The 20,684-nt window shown below is 44.6% G+C and overlaps 1 protein-coding gene across 9 annotated transcripts in view; it reads left to right on the top strand.

Moving 5' to 3' along the window:
• Positions 1-20,684, top strand: part of RIN2 (Ras and Rab interactor 2) — a 237,114-nt gene that overhangs the window by 202,965 nt on the left and 13,465 nt on the right. For all 9 annotated transcript variants that reach the window (XM_040447828.1, XM_040447829.1, XM_040447830.1 and 6 more), the window contains 2 exons: positions 2,460-2,551; positions 5,646-6,785. In XM_040447828.1, the coding sequence (XP_040303762.1) occupies positions 2,460-2,551; positions 5,646-6,785 (1,232 nt within the window). The remainder of the gene's footprint in view (positions 1-2,459; positions 2,552-5,645; positions 6,786-20,684) is intronic.

Below are 20,684 nucleotides of genomic sequence, written 5' to 3' on the forward strand. Positions count from 1 at the left end.
GTCTGTGTTTCCAACTGTCTCTAGGTGGTGAGACCAATGCTGCTGGTCCTACAACTGCATTTTGAGTAGCAAAGAGCTAGAGGAAATAATAATTATTAATTATTACTTATTAAGTACAATTATAATTTCAGGGGCTTTCTATATCTGTGCTAGGGACCATATATACATTATTTCTAATCCTCATGGGAACACTGAAATTAGGATCATGAAGACACCATGGCTCAGAGAGTGAGATACTTGTCTACAATCAGTCATTCAATAAATATGTAGCAAATATTGGATTTGAACCCAGGCCTGCCTTGATGCTAGAGCCCACATTTTGCCACTGTATGGCACAGCTCCACAGACTTTGGGATCCAGTGCACCCGGGTTGCTTAATTCCACATTAGCTCTGTGAGTGGGTGCAGGGACCTCCCCCTCTGTGCTCTCCTGTGCTCCTGATCCATGGAATGGGGGATATCAGAGCTTCTTCCAATGGCCTGTGTGGGTCCCACATGAGTTACAGTGCTTGGTGCACTGGAGGTGCTCAATAAAGTTAGTCTCCTGCCGTTTAGAAATACAACATATAGAGCAAGAGTCAAAAGTAGATTACGTGTGTACTAAAACTCTTGGGTGAAACATTTATACCTAAGATGGCTTTATTTTCTCTGTTTTACAAGTTTTAGAATTAGGGTTCCTTTCCTTAATGAGAGGGAAGTGACCCTGTGGGGAGGGGGGATGGTGGTGAGATGCTATGTTATACCCTTAGCTGGTGCAGTGGAAGAGGGCTCTAATTTTCCAGGAGATCAAAGTCTAAGACTACCCATTAGGCAATGACAGGTGTGGCTTCCTGTCATAGATGCCATTAAGAAAAACCAAAACCAGCCATGTGATGTTTAGGCTCCAGGTACTGGATTGGGTAAGGTGAAATGCTTAAGGTAAACATAGGTTGGTTTCGTCATATGTGTCTTTCCCCAAATTGTCTCAAGAAAGAAGATTTTAATAAGTTTGTATAGCCGTAGAAACATATATTTATATGCTGCTTTGACATTACAAAATTCTGCTTCCCATTAATCTTCATTTAAGATTATAATCTGAGTCATCACCTCTCCGGGGTCAGGCAGCAGCTATAACAAACACTGCCATCCCCTGAGGCTCTGCCTGCTTCATCCACGACAGATGCAAGTGAACAAGTAGAAGAAGGTACTTGCAACATTTGGAGGCAGACGGTAGGGTCCTTGGAAGCAGGGAGTGACCCATCCTTGACACCTCGGGAAAGAGCAGCCTCCTGACTGCCAATTACTCGTATTTATGTGAGCAGTATATTGCACCCCATGCCAAGAATCACATTCTATTCATATTTTGCTCTTTTCATTAACCTTACTAATTTGTTATTCATTGTCAACAGCTTCAGGGGTTTCCAAAATTCTCAAGTCATCCAGATTTAATCTGATTCAGTTAGAATGTTGCCTAATCTGACGGTAAACAACTTGTTGTTTGGGATAGTTATTCTCTTCAATGGAGATTTTCACAACATCTTGAGTAGACAAAATACAGGCAGAAACTCCAGGTTTTGTCCCTCACTTACTCCACCCTAGGCATCATGGCCTCCTTGCTATTCTTCATGCATGCCAGACCCTCTCCCAGGGCCTGGAAAGTTCTTTCAGCTCCTTCCTGTTGGGCCTGTTAGTCTGTGATGTTGAATGCCTGGTCTACACATGGTGCCGTGCTGCTTGAGGGCAGGGTTGTTCCATGAAGTCCTTTAGATTTGCTTCCCTACTCAACGCTTGGTGCAGGGGCAGCAGCAGCAACATTGCCTGGGAGCATGGCGGAAATGCCGAACTTCTGGCCTCACCCAGACCTCCTGAATCAGAGTGTGCAGTCAAACGAGACTCCGAGGGATTCACGTGTGCATGTTACAGATAGGGAAGCACTAACCTTAAAACACAAGTGGAAGTTTTGTCTTCAGCACAGAAAGCAGGTTGCATGGACTCTAGCTAGAAGATGTCAAAGTAAAACCAACCAATGGTGGTTGAAAACCTGCCCTGTGTAAGGACTTGGAATAATAAATCATGGTTTAGGATGACACATTCCTGCCCGATGAATTGGGGCCCAGTATTCAGAACATGTAACAAGTTAGTGTATAATGTTTTACATGTATGTATGTAAGATCCACCAGTGTAGCGATTCTGATATTAACACTAGATACATTTCAGCCACCCAGGAAGGAAATTTGGTCCTCGCTACAGATACTGAAACCAGGCAGCCTTATCTCTCAGCCTGTCCTGACTGTGTTACTACAGGAAAGAATAGTCATCTTGCAGTCCTGTCACCAGTAAAGACAAGTTCTGGTTAGGTATGAGGTATGATGTAGCGTCTACTTAGGACGTTTCAGTCTAAGCCAAAACATCTCTAGGATGGAAATGCTAGAGATAGAAAGCAGACATGTAATTACAAATACTCTCTTTTTGAAAAACCAGGGACGTTTTGCCGTTCACCTTGAAGTTGCCTTACGCCATTTCAACAGCCAAGACGGAGGCTCAACTTGAAGAACTAGCCCAACTGGGACTAAGTAAGTGGGTCCCCTTGCCCAGGTCTCTCTTGGAATGAATCTATGAAACACAGTCAGTGTTAGGCTGGCTGATGATACATTGTTGAAAAATAATCCCTATCTCCATGGCAAAACTTGGCCCTGAATCACACCTGCTGAGATTCTTTTTTCTAAGTCAGACATTTTACTGACTCTCAGAGGGGAGCGTTCAGTTTATCTGGGTAACCCCCACACCTCCCCAGCAGCTCCCATCAATGAGTTTCAGCTACCCTAAGTGTCCCGGTCCTAATGGAACATAAACTTCTCAAATGGGTCATGTCTTTCCTTTCTGTGGCATCTTGCTGGGGAAAGGCTGTGCTTGACAGAAAAGGAAATAGCACAGTACATCTCACGTGCATGAGTTTTGTTCCGGAGAAACACACGGGCATTGACGGCACGTCTGTGCTTTGAGGAATTTGACCGTGCAGACATCTAGACTAACATCTGTCTCACTTCCTCTCTTGTTCAATTTTGGTCCTGGTGTTCTGGGCCATGTCCCTTATCCTGCCATGCATCCTTGCCCTGGCCAGCTGGACACTTGCTTCCCCCTCCTGCCCCTTTGCCAATGCCCCTGAACACAATACTGTGCTTCTGGACAGCGGTTGATGATGGATCAGGATGTACAGTTCACCCAGTTTCACTTCCTCGTCCCATTGCCATGAGGAATTTGTGTGGGTTTAACTTTTGCCAAAAAAAAAAAAAAAAAAAAGTTTTCCCCCTAGATTGGAAGGGGAAATTCTCTTAAGATTTTAGGGCGTCAGTCTTCCAAAAGATTGACAACCAGGCCATAATATTTGAATGGAAATTTGAGATTCCGAAATGCAACTCCTGGGACTCCTGGAGCCTATAAGGAGCCTGGAGGGAGATTCAGATTCCCTTCTCAAACTTAAGATTCTTTTGAAAGAATTGCTACATGTGTCTGAGGCCTGTCTGATGTGTCCCTTCTGAAAAGTTACACCATCTCTTGCAATGGTGTTTCACACACCTTTTGGAGAGGGTTTAAAACTTTTCCCGAATTTCAGTTAATATAACCAGCTAGACTATAAGCCTCTTGAAGACCTGTACCAGGTGTCAGTTTCCGCTGGTGACCTCCACCCACTTAACTCCTGGTGCTGTGGTCAGTGTGCAGAGTATACTTTGTGGCAAGCCTGAAGGACTGAAGTATCCTGGTCAGCTTCCTGCACAGACGAATTTAAGAACACCTTGTTCCATGGCCACTGACCATAGAAGCAAATGATGTCCAATTAATATATACTCAACTCGTAACGGCCAATGTATACATTATTCATTTTGGGAAGAGACAGCACTTTGTAAAACTCTGTGCCTCATTTATTTGTTCTTCCAACAAATGTTTCTGGAGGATCTGCTATGTGGCAGGCCAGGCTCCACACTGAGGGGTCAAAGGTTAATAGTGTCCATAGCTGCCCTTCCCCACTACCCAGGTTTATAGTCCATGTGGAAGCTAAGTGTACTATGCCTTATAAAGTCTACCAGTGGTGTCAGTAGAAGCCTAAGAAGGACCCAAAGGTGGTGGAAACCATTCCACCAAGACCCAAACTGGGCAATAGAAGTGCATATAAGGTGAGCCAATGAGTAATTTAAAAATTTCTAGTAGCTCTGTTAAAGACAATGAAAAAGACACAGGTGAAAATTAATTTTTATAATTTATTTTAGTTAATGTAATATATATGAAATGTCACTTCAACGTAGAATCAATATACTTTACAAGTATTAATGAGATATTTTACATTCCTTTTTTTCATACTAAATATTTGAATCCAGCCTGTGTTATCCTTATATCTTTTGGGGTATTAAATTTTCATCAGAAACATACAATCTGTATTTAGAGCTGATTAAATTTATAGTTGAGAAACTGCATTCACATACCCAAGTTCCAAAACGATTGAACAGTTTTCCAGTGATTGAATTGCATGTCTGTTTTTAAACTTAAATGGACTGACGTGATTTAAAATTGAAGCCCTCTGTCACGTTGGCTCACTAGCCACAGGTGACCATTGGCTCTTGCGCTGGATGACACAGAGCAAAGAGGAGAGGAAGGGCAGGTGACTGGGCCACAATATCAAGCATGTTTATAACAGAGAGGGCAGGGCAAAGGCTCCCAACGTCAGCCTCCTCGCTGTCCGCCATGATCAGCCATTCTGGGCCCGTAGGGAAAAAATAATACATTTTAGGCAAATACCACAAGGCAGAGCTATAGAGAGAGAATAAACCTGTTCCAAATGGAAATTAGCAGTAGATAACATTTATCACCACCACTGCCTCCCTGGATTCATGCAGAAAACTGAGCCCCGTGTGTAGGTGACATGGGCCATACAGACAGCTGCAGTAAGCCATGTGCACTGTGCCAAAGAGTGTTGGGTGTGTAAGCCACGGTGAGAAGGGCTAGGATTTGCAGAGTACGGGCAGCTAACCGCTAAGATAAACGGTTGAACTTGCACTTAGCATTTGCATCGGCCTGCTGTCCTTTTTTTTTTTCTGCTGATGGGTTCCATGAGTGTATTTTTCCTCTGTTTGGGGTTTTAATGCTGAACGTGTAAAACCCTAAGCAGATTGTGTAACATCCCCCAGGCCCAGCTGCTGGTCCTGCCCATTAAAGGGGAACTGCCAGGTCCTCCATGGAGGGCACCTCCAGGAGAAGTAGATTGGGAAGGGTGGCTTGCTTTGCGAGGAGACTCAGTTTTTGTTAAGCGTGTCCGGGAGCTCCGTGGTCCTTTCCAGGCTTACACTGTAACAATTCCAATTCTTTCTTTCCTTACCTGTGCAAAGGCTGGGCTGGCTTTGTATGTTGGCCAAGCCATTTCTCAAGGGCTTTGAAGGTGAAAAGCCCCTTGAGCCTTCCTGTGAGCCCACAGCTGGGCCTGGCAGCATTTCCACCCTTTCCAGTAAAGGGAATGCAGTCCAAGCAAAAAAGAAAAAGAAAAAAAAAACACTCAAGTGTGGCACCTCCCCCTTGAAAGACGTGTGTTGTCATGCAAGTGTGCTTTTTTTAATTTGTGAAGGAATGGCCCAAGAGTACTGTATTTACATTCTTGTGTTCACTGATAATGACTTTCAGATTTTTGGAGCTCTCCAGCTGACAACAAACCCCCAAACCCTCCACCTCCCCATAGGCCTCTCTCCTCAGACGGTGTTTGTCCTGCCTCTCGTCAGCTCTGCCTTATAAATGGAGTGCATTCTATAAAAACCAGGACGCCTTCGGAGCTGGAGTGCAGCCAGACCAACGGAGCCCTGTGTTTTATTAATCCTCTTTTCTTGAAAGTGCACAGCCAGGACCTCAGTGGAGGCCTGAAACGGCCCTGCACAAGGACTCCCAACGCGAATGGCACCGAGAGGCCTCGGTCCCCCCCACCCAGGCCCCCGCCACCCGCTATTAATAGTCTCCACACAAGCCCTCAGCTGTCCAGGACTGAAACCCAGGCGAGCATGCCAGAAACAGTCAACCATAACAAACATGGGAACGTAGCTCTGCTTGGAACGAAACCAACCCCCATCCCTCCACCCCGGCTGAAGAAGCAGGCTTCTTTTCTCGAGGCAGAAGGCAGCGCAAAGACCTTGACCGGCGGCCGGCCTTGTCCTGGCCAGGAGCGGGAGCCGGAGGAGCCCGGGCCGGGCACAGCTGGCGGGCCAGGTGGGGCCCCGCCTGCGGAGCCTCCGGAGGATTGCACAAGGGCCGCCGGCCCTGAATCACGGCCCCCGTGGCATGGAGGCAGACAGAGGCTGAGCGACATGAGCATTTCCACTTCCTCCTCCGACTCGCTGGAGTTCGACCGCAGCATGCCCCTGTTTGGCTACGAGGCGGACACCAACAGCAGCCTGGAGGACTGCGAAGAGGAGAGCGACCAGGAGACCATGGCCCCCCCTGTCAAGTCCAAAAAGAAGAGGAACAGCTCCTTCGTGCTGCCCAAGCTCGTCAAGTCCCAGCTGCGCAAGATGAGCGGGGTGTTCAGTTCCTTCATGACCCCCGAGAAGCGCATGGTCAGGAGGATCGCTGAGCTGTCCCGGGACAAGTGCACCTATTTCGGCTGCCTGGTGCAGGACTACGTGAGCTTTCTGCAGGAGAACAAGGAGTGCCACGTGTCCAGCACGGACATGCTGCAGACCATCCGGCAGTTCATGACCCAGGTGAAGAACTATCTGTCTCAGAGCTCAGAGCTGGACCCCCCCATCGAGTCGCTGATCCCCGAAGACCAAATCGGTAAGTCCCCACTTTGCCTTTTTTTTTTTTTTCTTTTTAAACATAAAAACTACTGTAACCTCACAGGACACTGTATCCGATGGCAGTGATCTTGGATGAAGTTTTCTCTGGAGTTCAAAACAACACACTCCACCCCCTCCACCCATTTGAATGGGACCTGAGCTTCTCAAAGCAGACCTCACCTTATACCTGACTCCTGCTACCTGCCTGCTAGTTTTAAAGGAGCCCCTGATGGGAACCTCAGAGCGGTTCTGCTCAGGGGTAGAATTTGCCTTCTGAGGGTCCAATTGCCCACCTGGTCTTGTGCTGTGTGTGCTGAGTGTTTCCTGAAAGGGCATCTCTGCAGGCAGTGCATGCCTGGAAAGGTATGTGTGCTGTCTTCTGACAGAGTGTTTTCTTCTGCTTTGTTTGGGTAGTACACTTTTCATTGAGGTACAGTGTATGTTCAGAAGAGTGCAGACATCACGGGTGTGCAGCTGGAGGAGTGTCCACAGTGAACACACCTTGTGACAAGTGAGAGCTCAGTAAGCACGACAGAACCCACAACCAGAAGCCCCCCTGGGACCACCACCCTGTCACCCTTCTCCCCAAAGGGTAACCGCCTTGCTGGCTTCTGATGCCAGCGAATTCCTTAAGTGGCACGGTTTGGGGATTAACTTAAAAAAAAAAAAAAAAAAAAAAGACAAGTTTGTGTACCTTTCAAATAAGTAACATATTTGGAGGTCACATGAAAGGTGTTTTCTCCGAAGTCAAGGGGAAATATTTTCTTTATAACCTCATCGAAGGGCTGAATTGTTAATAGTTACTTTGGCCAAGAAAAATTTGAATTTGGCAAGGCATCTTTTTTCCAGGGTAAGAGTGTTGCAAGGATTTTTTTTTTTCTTTATTAATTTCAGAAGATTCTTTCTAAAGGGCTAATTTCAGCGTGGCTTGTTCACTGGGCAGCCACAGCTGAAAGAGCTACCAAATTATTTCCAGGCAGTTCATAAAGCTAAACCCAGATTTCTTCTTTCTGATTGGGTCTGTTTGTTGAAAGTAGTAAACAGTATGTGGTAGAGAGTGGACTCCGTCTCTGTCTCTGTCTCTGTCTCTGTCTTTTTCTCCTTTAAGTGAGTTTCAGCAGCTCTTTGATTTTCTCACAAAGGAATCAAAGCCTTGTTTGTTTTCTCGGGGTTTGAGCCTGGTTGATGGGGCGGGGTTAGAGCTGGGTGTTGCTGAGGAGAGAGTCTGGAAGGAATGTGCCCTTGTGGTGTGCTTGGAACTGAAAAAGGTTTCTAGGGGAAGGCAGACTAGCCACCCAGGCCATCCTGTCCCATCCCACCAGAGCCCACCTCTCAGGGGAGACCAGTTCAGATGCAATATTAACAGGGACTCTGAACCTTCATGAGAAGCTTCCTCTGGGGGTGTCCGGTGGGGGGAGCCAGGCAGGCGCTGATGTCAGCCCTGAGTTATGTGGCCCCAGCGCCAACCAGCCCACAGAGACAAGGCTCCCCAGGGAACAAGGGCCATCCCTTCCTTCCCTTCCTCTCTTTCCTTCCCCGCTGAGATTGTAAGCACCAACCAAAGTACTGGTCCCCAGTGGCTTCTTTTGAAGTGAAGTTCGGATATGATATTTGCTCCCAGAGCACAAGCGTTCATTTTCTCCAAAAACAAACGTACACTTTGCTGCTCTGGACAGATGCAGCTTTTAATTTAAAATCTAAAGTCATGACAAGAAGGGATGTTGACATCTATGGAGGCTCTAATAGGAGCCAGGATTCTGTCCAAGTGATGTAAGCGTGTCCTGACCTCACCCTAGTGAAACAGGCACCAGCATCCCCTGTGGAGTGGAGAATGCAGGACTTTGCCAGGTGGAGCCCTTTGTCCCAGGGGCCACACCAGCTAGTAACCAGCAGGTGCAGCATTTGGAAGAGTAGGCTAGCCCTTTGTTGAGGCAGCTCAGACTAAAATTTTGTATGGAGGTGTGGGTGTGGCCAACTAAGCATTGCCCCACTTTTTTATTGGCTTGTTTGTTTTGGTTTTTTAAACTTTTGCATTAAAGCAGGAACTTCATCACATGTTGCTTCCCCAGTGAAAGCATCATTCAGTTTTGAAAGTACAATAAATGTGTTGTTGGGCTTTTAAAATTAAGAGAAAGGTAAACCAGAGCAGAGGTTAACCTGAGAAACTCAACACTAGTTCAAATGCAGAGAAAGAGGTGACCCTAAGGATCAGAAAACTGATCCCTTTAAATGTGTAAGTTACTAGTTTAGGACTCTGACAAAAAAGTGGACTTATCTAATTGTCTGTTTTACATAGTCATAAAGGAAGTGCTCATTGGTTTACTATAGACTTGTTAATATAATCACTCCTTTGAGCCTTGTAACCAAATCAAGGTTGGTACATTTATGTAGATATTGTTCATGTTTTGCAAATTCAAGAGCAGAGGCCATGATGTAAAAAGTGACTTGTAGTGACTGCTGGTAAGTAGGGTAGCTTGGATTCAACCCAGATCTTTCCTCCATTGTTTGCTTATTCCCACCATATCTCACTTTCTGGAGGGCAGTAATTCACTTTTAATGTATTCACTCCAAATGGATTCACTCTGAATGCCATCTCTGGAATACCAAGCCTCAAGATTGTTCTGAACAGGTGTCTACTAACACTCCTAAGGCTTTTCAAGAATGCCAGTCTGGTCCTGTCCTCCTTTCCCACAACTTCTGAAGATGATAGCTCTGAACTAGGAGGTGAGAATTTACATTTAAAACCTGCATTTACAGAATGACCATCCCAGAATCAAGGAAGCTGGAGGAGGCATTTCACTGGCTTAACCCATGTAGAATTAGAGCTGTCGTTCATATGTGAAAAATGGCCATACGAATGCATGCATGTATACACGTAGTATATGGAGATGTTGCTAATCTCTCTTCTTCAAAGAGTGGGTCTTCAGTTGCCTAGAGAAAAGCCAAGGAAGACACTAAGTAGCTCTCACCCAGTGCCACTTTATCCATATATTCTTGTCCCAACCCTTTAAGTCAGCACTTTCTAGATAAGGATAAAATGATAAATAAGTCAGTCTCAAAACACACACACACACACACACACACACACACACACACACAACCTGCCACTCTAAATGCTTGTGTCCTATTATGGAAAAGTTGCATCCTGTTTAGACTACTCTTTAAAGTACTCTCACCCAAAAGCCCTGACTTTTAGAGGTTCTTTGATAAATACTGGTTGATTGACATCAGCTTCGCTCTCCTGGTTGGAGAACGAAGCCAATGAGGGGGAGACATGGTGGGCTCCCAGGGAAGTCAGGTCTCTGTTCATTCCAGGGCCACATATGGTTTCCCTTCTGGATAGCTCTCCACTCACCCTCACTCCCCCACCCCCACAAAGCGGTACATGAAAGGACAAACAGATGCTTTAACAAAAAGTGCACATAGTTTCAGGTCTTACTAGAAAGCCCTGGGATCAGTAACTTCATTGACAGTGAGATATACTCATTACTGGTGTGTCAAGTGTAGATAGGGTATGACATTACTCATTACTCCAACATGTGTTCCTCATTGGTGAGCTCCCACATGGTACCACTCTTGCTTCAGTCGTTTTCAACCAATGGGAGAGATTAGTTCAGAATTTCTGATCGTGAAATCTCCACTCTGCAGAACTTGGTGCATTTTTGTGGTTAGCATTTTGATTTTATTCAAGTAGAAGAACTTTTATATCTGATTTGACGTTAATCTTGGGAAAGCCCTCTGTTTTCAAGTTTTGTGTCAAGAAAAACAAAGTGTGTCCAACTCCAAAAATCTCAGTAATCCCAAATTTGTTATTTCATTCAAACAACCCACCACCAACTGTCAACAACAAAAACACCCCAGGTGTTTGTATTCCTAAGTCAATAACAAAAAAAAAAAAAAAAAAAAAAAAAAAAAAAAAAACCAGGACAATAATGGTTATGCTTTATTTAATTGCTATATAGTAAAACATGTATTTTCTCTAAAGAGCATTTTAATTGTTTGAAGAAAAAGTATCTTTAAATTCAATTTATATTCATGTGATTTTTTTTAAATAGAGAAACAATACTGAAAAGTGAGCATAGCAGAATAAGAAAGGGGGTTTGAAGTAACTCTCTAGGAGTTAAACAATTACAACTACTTTGCTTCGTGAATCTGTCTCAAGCTTCAATATCTAGTGTGATTTGTTTTTTAATTTTTATTTTGTTTAATTATTTATTTTGAGAGAGACAGAGATAGTGAATGGGGAGGGGCAGAGAGAGAGAGAGAGAGAGAGAGAGAGAGAGAGAGAATCCCAAGCAGGCTCCACACTGTCAGTGCAGAGCCTGATGTGAGACTTGAACTCATGAACCATGAGGTTATGACCTGAGCTGAAACCAAGAGTTGGATGCTTAACCAACTGAGCCACCCAGGTGCCTCTTGTTTTTTTAATTTTTTTTTTTTTAAAAAAAATTTTTTTTTAACGTTTATTTATTTTTGAGACAGAGAGAGACAGAGCATGAACAGGGGAAGGTCAGAGAGAGAGGGAGACACAGAATCCGAAACAGGCTCCAGGCTCCGAGCTGTCAGCACAGAGCCCGACGCGGGGCTCGAACTCACGGACCGCGAGATCGTGACCTGAGCCGAAGTCGGCCGCTCAACCGACTGAGCCACCCAGGCGCCCCGTTTTTTTAATTTTTAATTCACAGTTTGGTTCAAGCCCTTGAGTTATTATCTGCTCTTTTTAATTTTTTAATTTTAATTCTTATGCTTTTATTTTAGAGAGGGAAAGCACAAGTGAGGGAGAGGGGCAAAGGAAGAGAGAGAGAATCCTAAGCAGGCTCCCCCTTATCATGGAGCCAGACGTGATGCTCAATCCCATGACCCTGGGATCATGACTTGAGTCAAAATCAAGAACCAGATGCTCAACTGACGGAGCCACCCAGGTGCCCCTCTTTTTCAGTTGAAGAGCCACCAGAGTGGCATATTGATGCCAAGTTGATTAGAACCTCAAGTCTGACTTCTGATCTAGAACATGTGACCATATCTCCTGCATGGAGTGAATGTCCTTACACAGTTAGCAAAGGGTAGAGAGAAAGGAGAAAGATTGACCTCTTGCAACATGTAAAAAGAATGTCTGTATTAGTTTTGAAAATTAGTTTAAATGTAAGACCCCAGCAGGAAGTACCTCTTTTTTTCCATGGGGCATATTTTGTTGTACATTTTTACCTTAGGGCATCGAAAATTGGGTTAATTATATCAACTAAAAGAAGGGTCACAACTCTGGAGTTAAGGATCTGTGTCAGGAGTCTCCAACTCCATAATACTCTGTGCAGGGGTACTGATAGCTCAGTAATTCCCACCGTTAGCAACATGGGAACTGAGATGGCATCACAAAATAAGGTTCATGGAGATGTCTGTGCTGGAGTGTTTTCTGACTATGTCCTGAGAATCTTCCAGAGAGAGACCAGTACTTCCCAGGCAGGAAACATCACCAGGCAAAAGAATCTTACAGTAATTGAGTGCATGAACTAGGGGACACTTGAGAGGCTACATTGATTGAAATGGAGGCATCAGAATCTTTGAGGCTTGGACATGTCTTCCACTACTCCACTCCCACCAACAGGATGTCCTGATTGGCTGTCTTACTATGTAGACTGAGCCCTCACCATCCGGGGACCCACCCCCAGGCTAGCCTCGCTTACCCAGTCTGTCTACAGGGAACAGGCCAGTACAGTAGCACGTACCTCTCAGAGGACGGTGTCCACTTTGGAGACTCTTACTTACCGTCCAAGCCCTGGGGCTTCTTTTTAGAAACCAGAACTCATAGCCTGCCTCCTTTTGTCAAGGCCAAGAGTATGTGTTAAATGCATACTGTGTTTTTAATAGAAGCAAGTGAAAGTCCCCCTAATCCCTCGCCGGTGTGTGGTTCTTGAGGGTTTATGGAGCACTTTTATGCAGAGAATCCCCTTAAATCCCCTTAATGCCTTGGGGTCCCATTTATTAACCTCATTTTTAGAGATGAGGAAACAAAAGCTTAGCAAGGTCAAGCGGGGGTACAAGTGGGAGTGAACCAACTCATCTGGAGAGCTTTTCACACCACCCAGGGTGGCTACACTGCCTTTTGGGGCCATTTTATGAGGAGAGAAGAAGACCACAGTGGTGAAGTCACCCTACCAGGGGGTGCCTGCTCTCCACAAGACTTACCCTAGATCAAGTTCTGCTCTGTAAAATTAAATGCCAGCCCTTCCCTTCCCTCCCTACTCTATTCTGCAGGAGCAGGACACTAAGCACTGTCCACACCCAAGGGATGAGGTTAGAATTCAGCTCTACCTCCCCAAGGCCAGAGGAGCTGCATCAATTATTTAGAATTTTTTAGTAAGGAAGATTGGGCTCTTCTCCACTGCTTTTGTTTTTGCTGGCCCTTTACTAGAAGGTACCGAAATCAGTCGGACAGATTCTATGCATAAACCATTACCTATATTTTTGCATAATGCCTTTCCTTGAAGCCCATCAAAATGAACAAACACCTGGGGCACCTGGGTGGCTCAGTCGGTTGAGCGTCCAACTTCGGCTCAGGTCATGATCTCGTGGTTCGTGAGTTTGAGCCCCACATCCGTCTCTGTGCTGACAGCTCAGAGCCTGGAGCCTGCTTCGGATTCTGTGTCTCCTCTCTATGCTCCTCCCCTGCTCACACCCTGTCTCTCTCTCAAGAATAAATAAAGAAAAAAAAATTTTTTTTTAAATGAACAAAAACCTAAGTGAATCACCACCCCACAGCTTGCCATCTTTATTTTGGTGCCGTCTCTGCTGGGCTGGGGGGACCTTCCTGTAAATGATAAAACATCCTTTATTATTTATTGTTTATGGGCTGAAGCATGCATTGCTCACATATGTAAAGCAAACCCAGATTAGAGAACACCCCTGGAGACCCCTGCAGGGATGGGGCTGGCTGCCCCACACCTGGGGGATGGCTTCACTGCCAGAGTCACGCTTCCTATATTCTGCAGGGCTAAGGAGAAAAGAAGCAAAATTTTCATGTAACCACCCAAAGGAAGGGTGAATTCAATTCAATTCAGTGAATTCAATTCAATTCAGAAGTCACTTTTGGAGTACCTGCTACCTGTGGGCCTCTAGCTAGGGACTGCAGCTGGCTCACCTGACAACCAACCGTCAGGTCTGGTGTTCACAGGAGAGAGGTCTAGTTTGCTCTATGCCACAGGAGAGGCAACAGAGAACTCCAGGGACCCAGGGTGTGGGGAGGAGGTGGACAGGCAAGGCTGCACGGGAATCCATCCATGTTGGGAAAGGCGAGGAGCCCACCGGCCACAGGGAACAGCATGTGGAGAGGCACAGAGGCACAGAGGGCTGCAATACTGTTGTCCTCAGTGAGGACATGGAATGAAGAAGGGAGGGCAAAGCAGGGGCGCTCCCATGGAAGCTGCCTGAGTCTTTAAGGTGGTGAAAAGCATTTTAGAAAACTCATCCCAAGCAGGGTAAGAGTCAAACTCTTTAACGATCTCTGGAGCCCAAGTACCAACCAATCGAATCAGACCTGTCCATAAACACCTGTAGGCCAGTGTGACAAGCTAGGATGTCAGAGACCTGGATAGACAGATGCAGAGTAGGGACAGCAGTGTGACACAGGCCTTCACAATTAGTAGACCAGAACCTGTCAGCAATGAACCGAATCCACCCTTCATCCCTCATGATTCCTCATCTGAAGTGGGGCTGTGGGGGCTCTCCACCTCTCACTTCCTCTTGCTCAGAAAGACATACCACTGCCCAAGATGTTCAGCTTATCTGTGAGTTTGAGCTGTTAGGTGGGGACACAGTGGGGCTGTGACAAAACACCAGCAAATTCGGGGCAGGAAAACCCAGGGGCTTCAGATCTTCTGCCTTTGTACCTATGGGTGGGAGGGTCTGAGGAAAAGTAAGAAGGCACAAGAGAGAGAAAGATGTACAGGAAACCAGGCAGCTTCTCAATTAATTTATCAAAGCACTTTTGGTTCTCATTTCAAACCAAGTAAACCACAGTTAACACAGAAGAAAACAAACCCAAATGGGCATGAATCGCTAAACCTGGTGTCCCTATTCCAAGGCCACATTCAAAAGGAAAGAGGGAGCCAATGATTCTTGCCCATTTATGAGGTGACAGGTGCATATGAAATGCTCACCGAGTGGGATCTCACTTTATCCTCACAACAATCCCACTGGGAGGCTGTGAGTGATCCCATTTTGCAGATGAGGAAGCTGAGGCCCTGAAAGGTCACCTTCTTCTCTCAAGGTCACAAAGTAGAAATGGCTCATTTGGACTTCACATGTAACCCAAGAGACACTTGAACACCAGGTGGTCTGCTTTTTATGAGTAGTTTGTACAGAGGATTAGCAAAGTTCTCTTGTGGCTATGGGGCATCACATCCCAGCTCTGCCAAGACAGGATGGATAAATTTCTCAGCTGAAAGGCAGAAGGCATGTGGTGGTTCAGAGCACATGCTCAGGCTGGACTATTGGGTTTGAAGTCCCAGCTCTGCTGCTGCTGAGCTGTGCATACTTGATCATATGTCTTAACATCTCTGTGCCTCTGTTTCTTCATATGTAACACGAACCAGACATCACTCTGCCTGCCCCACTGACACTCACTTACCTGTTTGATTTCCAACTCCTGGTGCCTGTGACATTTTGCCTGACACTTTCTCATGCCACCAGAACCCTTGTCCAGGGCAGTTGGAAAGACTGGGAAATTAATGCCCTCTCTGCTGTCCAGGAGCCTGATAGGAACAGGTGTATAAACACCCCAGCTGCCTCCCCTCTGGTGGGACAGCCCTGAGGCTTGCTCTACACCATGCCTTGGACTTCCAGCAGGGTTGAGCTGGTGGAGCTCCAGCTGCTCCCAGTAATAACTGGATTACAATTACTAATAAAGCACATAATGTTGGCTGCCTCCTCTCCCATCTCATTCCCCTTGTCTGCTGCCAGTGCTTCCTGGGCTCACCTCCCAGATGAACCACTCATACTTGAGTCCTTGTCTCAAGGTTGGCTTCTGGGAGAACCCAAGCTAAAACAAATACGGATTCTATACTCATTTCAGCCAAACAGTTGTTTAAATCCATAGGAAGTACGTAACAGTGCTTGGAACACTCCAGCACCCGGTCAATGTCAGCTCTAATCTTTAATCCAATTAAACAGTCAAAGGAAGATATGTTAGCACATAAAGAAAATATCAAACTCGTCTTGCCGTTCTGGATGGAGGGAGGCCCGTTGTGCCACCTGGCTTGTTGGCAACAGCGACAGGCTTGCATTTCATCCCCACGACTCTGGGAGAGTCATTTGACTTCTAAGCCACCTGTGCATCTGCACGATGAGGGTGTCACTGGCTCCTGATTCTTGGGGCTGGGATGGGGGTTAACATTACAACAGGGACACACATAGAGCCCCCTGGGAATAAGAACAGCACAGAGGAAACTCGGCACACTTTGGCAATTATGTATGTGTAACTTCACAATTTGAGATTTCAAACATTAGCTTCTCTTTCTGTCACTTTCCTTTTAAAGAAATAAATAATCAGAATGCTAGAAACCAAGTAAACCAAGAGGCCATGTGACCTCATCTTCTATCTTTGTCAACTAACTATAGGTTGCAACCTATTTTGTTTAGATTCTGGGTACTGTTAGAATCCCCCGGAGAATGTCAGTTATTATTTTGTTTTGTTTTGGCCATCACTCAGGGTGCTAGTTCCGTCTTGCCTCCCATGGGCAGTGATTTGGATGGCAATTCAGAAGTTTGAGTCAATGGCAGAGAGGTGAACCAATTTGGCCAAAGTTGCTTAGAAAGATAGAGCCGGGCTGGCTGCCAGGCTTCATGTTCCTAGTGTTCTTTCTAAGACATGTGCCTTCTCTGGACTTTACCTTAACCTCCCAGACTCTCACTTCCCCTTAGGCAGCAGTGGGTAAGCAGAAAGTACTCAAACCAAGCTGATGCATGAGCCAGTCTTGTGATGGTCCCCTGTCTGATCTCTGGCCTTCTCTGGAATCTGTGCTGTTGGTCAGAGTGAAGCAACAGAGACAGGGCTTCTGTCTTCCATTCCTAATAGAGGAGTGATCACTTCACAGCACTAGAGGCTAACACATTGAATGCTTCCTATAAATGACTGCATCAGCTCACCCTAAGGCAAGGAGTATCTAAGCCCCTGCCATTCTCTTTACCATTTCCCGCTTGTGCCTGAGCTTTGGGAACAATTGAAAGGATCTGTCTATTTTCCAAAATTTTGCTTCCAGTTTTGATCATTCACCTAACAATTGGTTTTGAATATTCAAAACATTGTAGCTCAAACAGTTCTCTAGTATTGTTGTTTATATGCTCGTTTCTTCGCTTGTGGATACATGCAATTGACATAACCAGATCCCTTGGGTTCAAATCTTGGCTCCCTTTCTTGCTAGCTATGTGGGATTGAGCTCTTTGGGTTTGTTTCCTGATATATAAAATGAACAAATAATAGTCCTGCCTCCATGAGGTTTGTTTGAACATTTGAAAAGACGGTGCATATGAGGTATCTAGAATAGTATCATTTGTTCTTATGGTTTAAGAGATTTTGTTTTCTTGGATCTTAAACAACCACAGACAGTAGAAAACAACAGATAGTAGTAATTTATGAGAGATGTTACCAATCTGTTCTTTCCTTTTTTAAATTTTTTTTATTTTTGAGCTAACCATATTCTATAAGATTTTCTGTTCCTTTTGTTTTCCCAAATCATTTTTCCCTCTTGTTTTGTGAACAGAACCTGTTCCCCGTTGGACGCCAGTGGGTTCCAAGTCTCATTTGGACTTTATTTTTTCTATTCTTTATGCTTGTTAAGGATTTCAGGATGGTGGGAGTTAGGAGTAAAGTCCTGGAAAAGAATGCAAAGAGACCAGTCTGATTTCTAAACTATGGCCGCTAAAAAATGTGCTTAAAAAAAAACTAACATTGGTCTTTTTTTTTTTTTTTTTATCTTTTCATTTTGGATTTTAAGAGAATGGGCACTTGGCAATGAATCCCAGGTTTCAAGCCTCCTAACAAAAGATTTCTGCAGTACCATTTATTCCTAAGGGTGGGAGTCTGTGGCACAAAGACCAGTGTCTTTCCTTGGTGGCAAAGATGAGTTGCATAAGGGTCCCTCTCAGCTCACTGGTAATGGTATTTCTGCTGTTGTCCCCCAGGAACAGCACAGAATCTTGTGTAGATGATTCGTGTTAATGCTCTGCCTCAGAGATGACCAGGCTCACCCTGAAGTTAGAAGTTGCCCTTGGGGTTCAAGGTGAAAATCTCAGGCTGGTCTCCAGTTGTTTTCCATTGGCTTGACTTAAACATGGTTACTGTAACTTACATTCATAAAGTGTGTAAATTTTGCATGCTCAGCTCAACAGATTTTTACGTATGAGCTCATACGTGTAGTCTCCACCCAGATCCAGAAACAGAACATTTCCATTCCCCTAGAGGGTCCCCCCACAGCTTCATTTATTCCTAGGAGTAATTGCCATCCTGACTTCTGTCATCATAGATGCATTGTGCCTGCTTTTTAACTTTGTATAAGAGAAATGCTAAAGGAGATACTGTTTTATGCCTGGCTTCTTTCACACAGCATCGTATCTATGAGATTCATCCAGTTGTGTCTGGAGCTGCAGTGTGCTCTTTGTCATGGAGTGAAATCTCCCGTTTCTGAATTCCATTTTCTGGATTCCACTGTATGAATATATCCTGGTCTCCATTCCGTTGGGATGGGCCTTTGGATGGTCTCCAGTTTGAGGCTGTTATGAATCATACCTCTATCCATATTCATGTACCGTCCCAATTAATGATTGGCAGGACTTCTGCCCCCGTTGGTGACCTCATTCTAACAAAGTGGTGGTCACCTATAACCATGAATGGAGCTTGTGTAACCTTTAGACAGAGAGGATTAAACTGGTGAATGTTTATAAAGCACCTTGAACTTTAGAATTAAGAGGCCATTTACTTTGGAAAGCAATGTGATTGTTGAAAACAGTTGTGCAGCCTCAAGCAAGCCATTAGACATCTCCAAATCTCTGCTTCCTCATTTGTAAAATAACATTAGTATTATGCAAAAATAAGAGAGTTGTTGTAAGAATTAGACGAGCTAATAAAATAAAGCACTTAGAGCCTAGCCCAACTGAATGCTTGGTGTGAATTGCTATTATCGGCTTTTCAACGTAATGGTCATTTAGGGTAAAGTCAAAGATGCTATTAGGTCACACAAGTTTATTAACACAGAATAACCAATGAAGACCAAGTAATTTGTTTCAATGCCAGATGTCAAGTAAAAACGTTCTGTTTTTCTTCTTACTTTATAAACTCTTTTGTTTCAATCTTGATTCCTATAGATATATAAAGCTCTACATTTAAACAAAGATCTCCTGGGGTGCCTGGGTGGTGCAGTTGGTTAAGCATCCGACTCTTGATCTGAGCTCAGGTCATGATCTCACAGTTTGTGAGTTTGAGCCCCACATCAGGCTGTGCACTGACAGTGCGGAGCCTGTTTGAGATTCTCTCTCCCTCTCTCTGTCCCTCCCCTGCTTGTGCTCTCTCTCTCTCTCTCTCAAAATAAATAAACTTTAAAAAAAAATAAAATAAACAAAGATCTCCTGGATAGGATATGGACTTGGAGGAACAACAACAACAACAAACTTGGGCTCGGGAAGCAGCTCATTAACTTTATCATGAGCTCTAATTCTGTATGGGAAAATTGTTTTTGGTGTTTGTGCATCCGGCCCAGATTTCTAATAATAGGTGATAATTTGGATGCAGTGTGATTTGATCCAGTGTCAGGAATCCCCAACGCCAGAGAGATAATGGTTTCCAATTTCATAAGGAAATTGGGCTTCCAAAATGGAATCACCTTAAAGTCTCATAAATGAAGTCTGGCTACCCAGGTGGCTTTGATGAGAATGTACAAACATTTGAGATTGGAAAACTGATGTTGCAAAAGCAGAGAGATTATTACTGTATAAATCATCTTTAGGCTGGATCTCCAGATTTATGGTCATTTTACTGTCAGCCAAGAAAGCGACTTCATTGGGCAACCATTCAAACAGGGGGGAAATAACGCCTTCCACACCTAATGGTATTTCCAAACTCTGACCAGAAACACATTTCAGCGTTTTTAAAATTTTTATTTTGAAATCATGTCAGACATACAGAAAAGTTGCAAAAATAATGCAAAGAAATCGTGTCTACCCTTTACTCTAATACCCTGCACGTTCGCGCCTTGTCACATGTTTGCTCTCCTTTCTCTTTGCTTACACACACATGCAGGCACACACATACACCCTCCCTTCCCCCACTGAACCATTTCAGAGTTAGTTGCAGACATGGTGTCCCTTTACCCCTGAATGCTCAGTGCATATTTCCTAAAAGCAGAGACATCTTGTTACAAAAATACAGTAAAATTAACACAGATTGAGTGTTCACAGTATTACCTAACCTGCAGATTTTATTCAGATCTCATCTGGTGTCCCACCAATGCTCTTTATAGCAGACAAAGAATTTTTGGTCCAGGGGTGCCTGGGTGGCTCAGTCGGCTGAGCGTCCGACTTCGGCTTGGGTCATGATCTTGCAGTTGACGAGTTAGAGCCCCGAGTCGGGCTCTGTGCTGACAGCTCAGAGCCTGGAGCCTACTTCTGATTCTGTGTCTCCCTGCCTCTCCCCCGCTCATGCTCTGTCTCTCTCTGTCTCAAAAATAAACACTGAAAATAATTTAAAGAATTTTTGGTCCAGAATTCAATCTAAGATTACACATGTATTTAGGTGAATTTATTTCCTCAGGAAATATTTTGAGAAATCTTGAATCTTTCCTTGTATTGTATTGTATTGTATTGTATTGTATTGTATTGTATTTTTATTTTATTTTATTTTTATTTGCGAGAG

Source organism: Herpailurus yagouaroundi, unplaced genomic scaffold, assembly GCF_014898765.1.
Source record: "Herpailurus yagouaroundi ecotype Mexico unplaced genomic scaffold, PumYag 196, whole genome shotgun sequence".
NCBI classification, from domain to species: domain Eukaryota; kingdom Metazoa; phylum Chordata; class Mammalia; order Carnivora; family Felidae; genus Herpailurus; species Herpailurus yagouaroundi.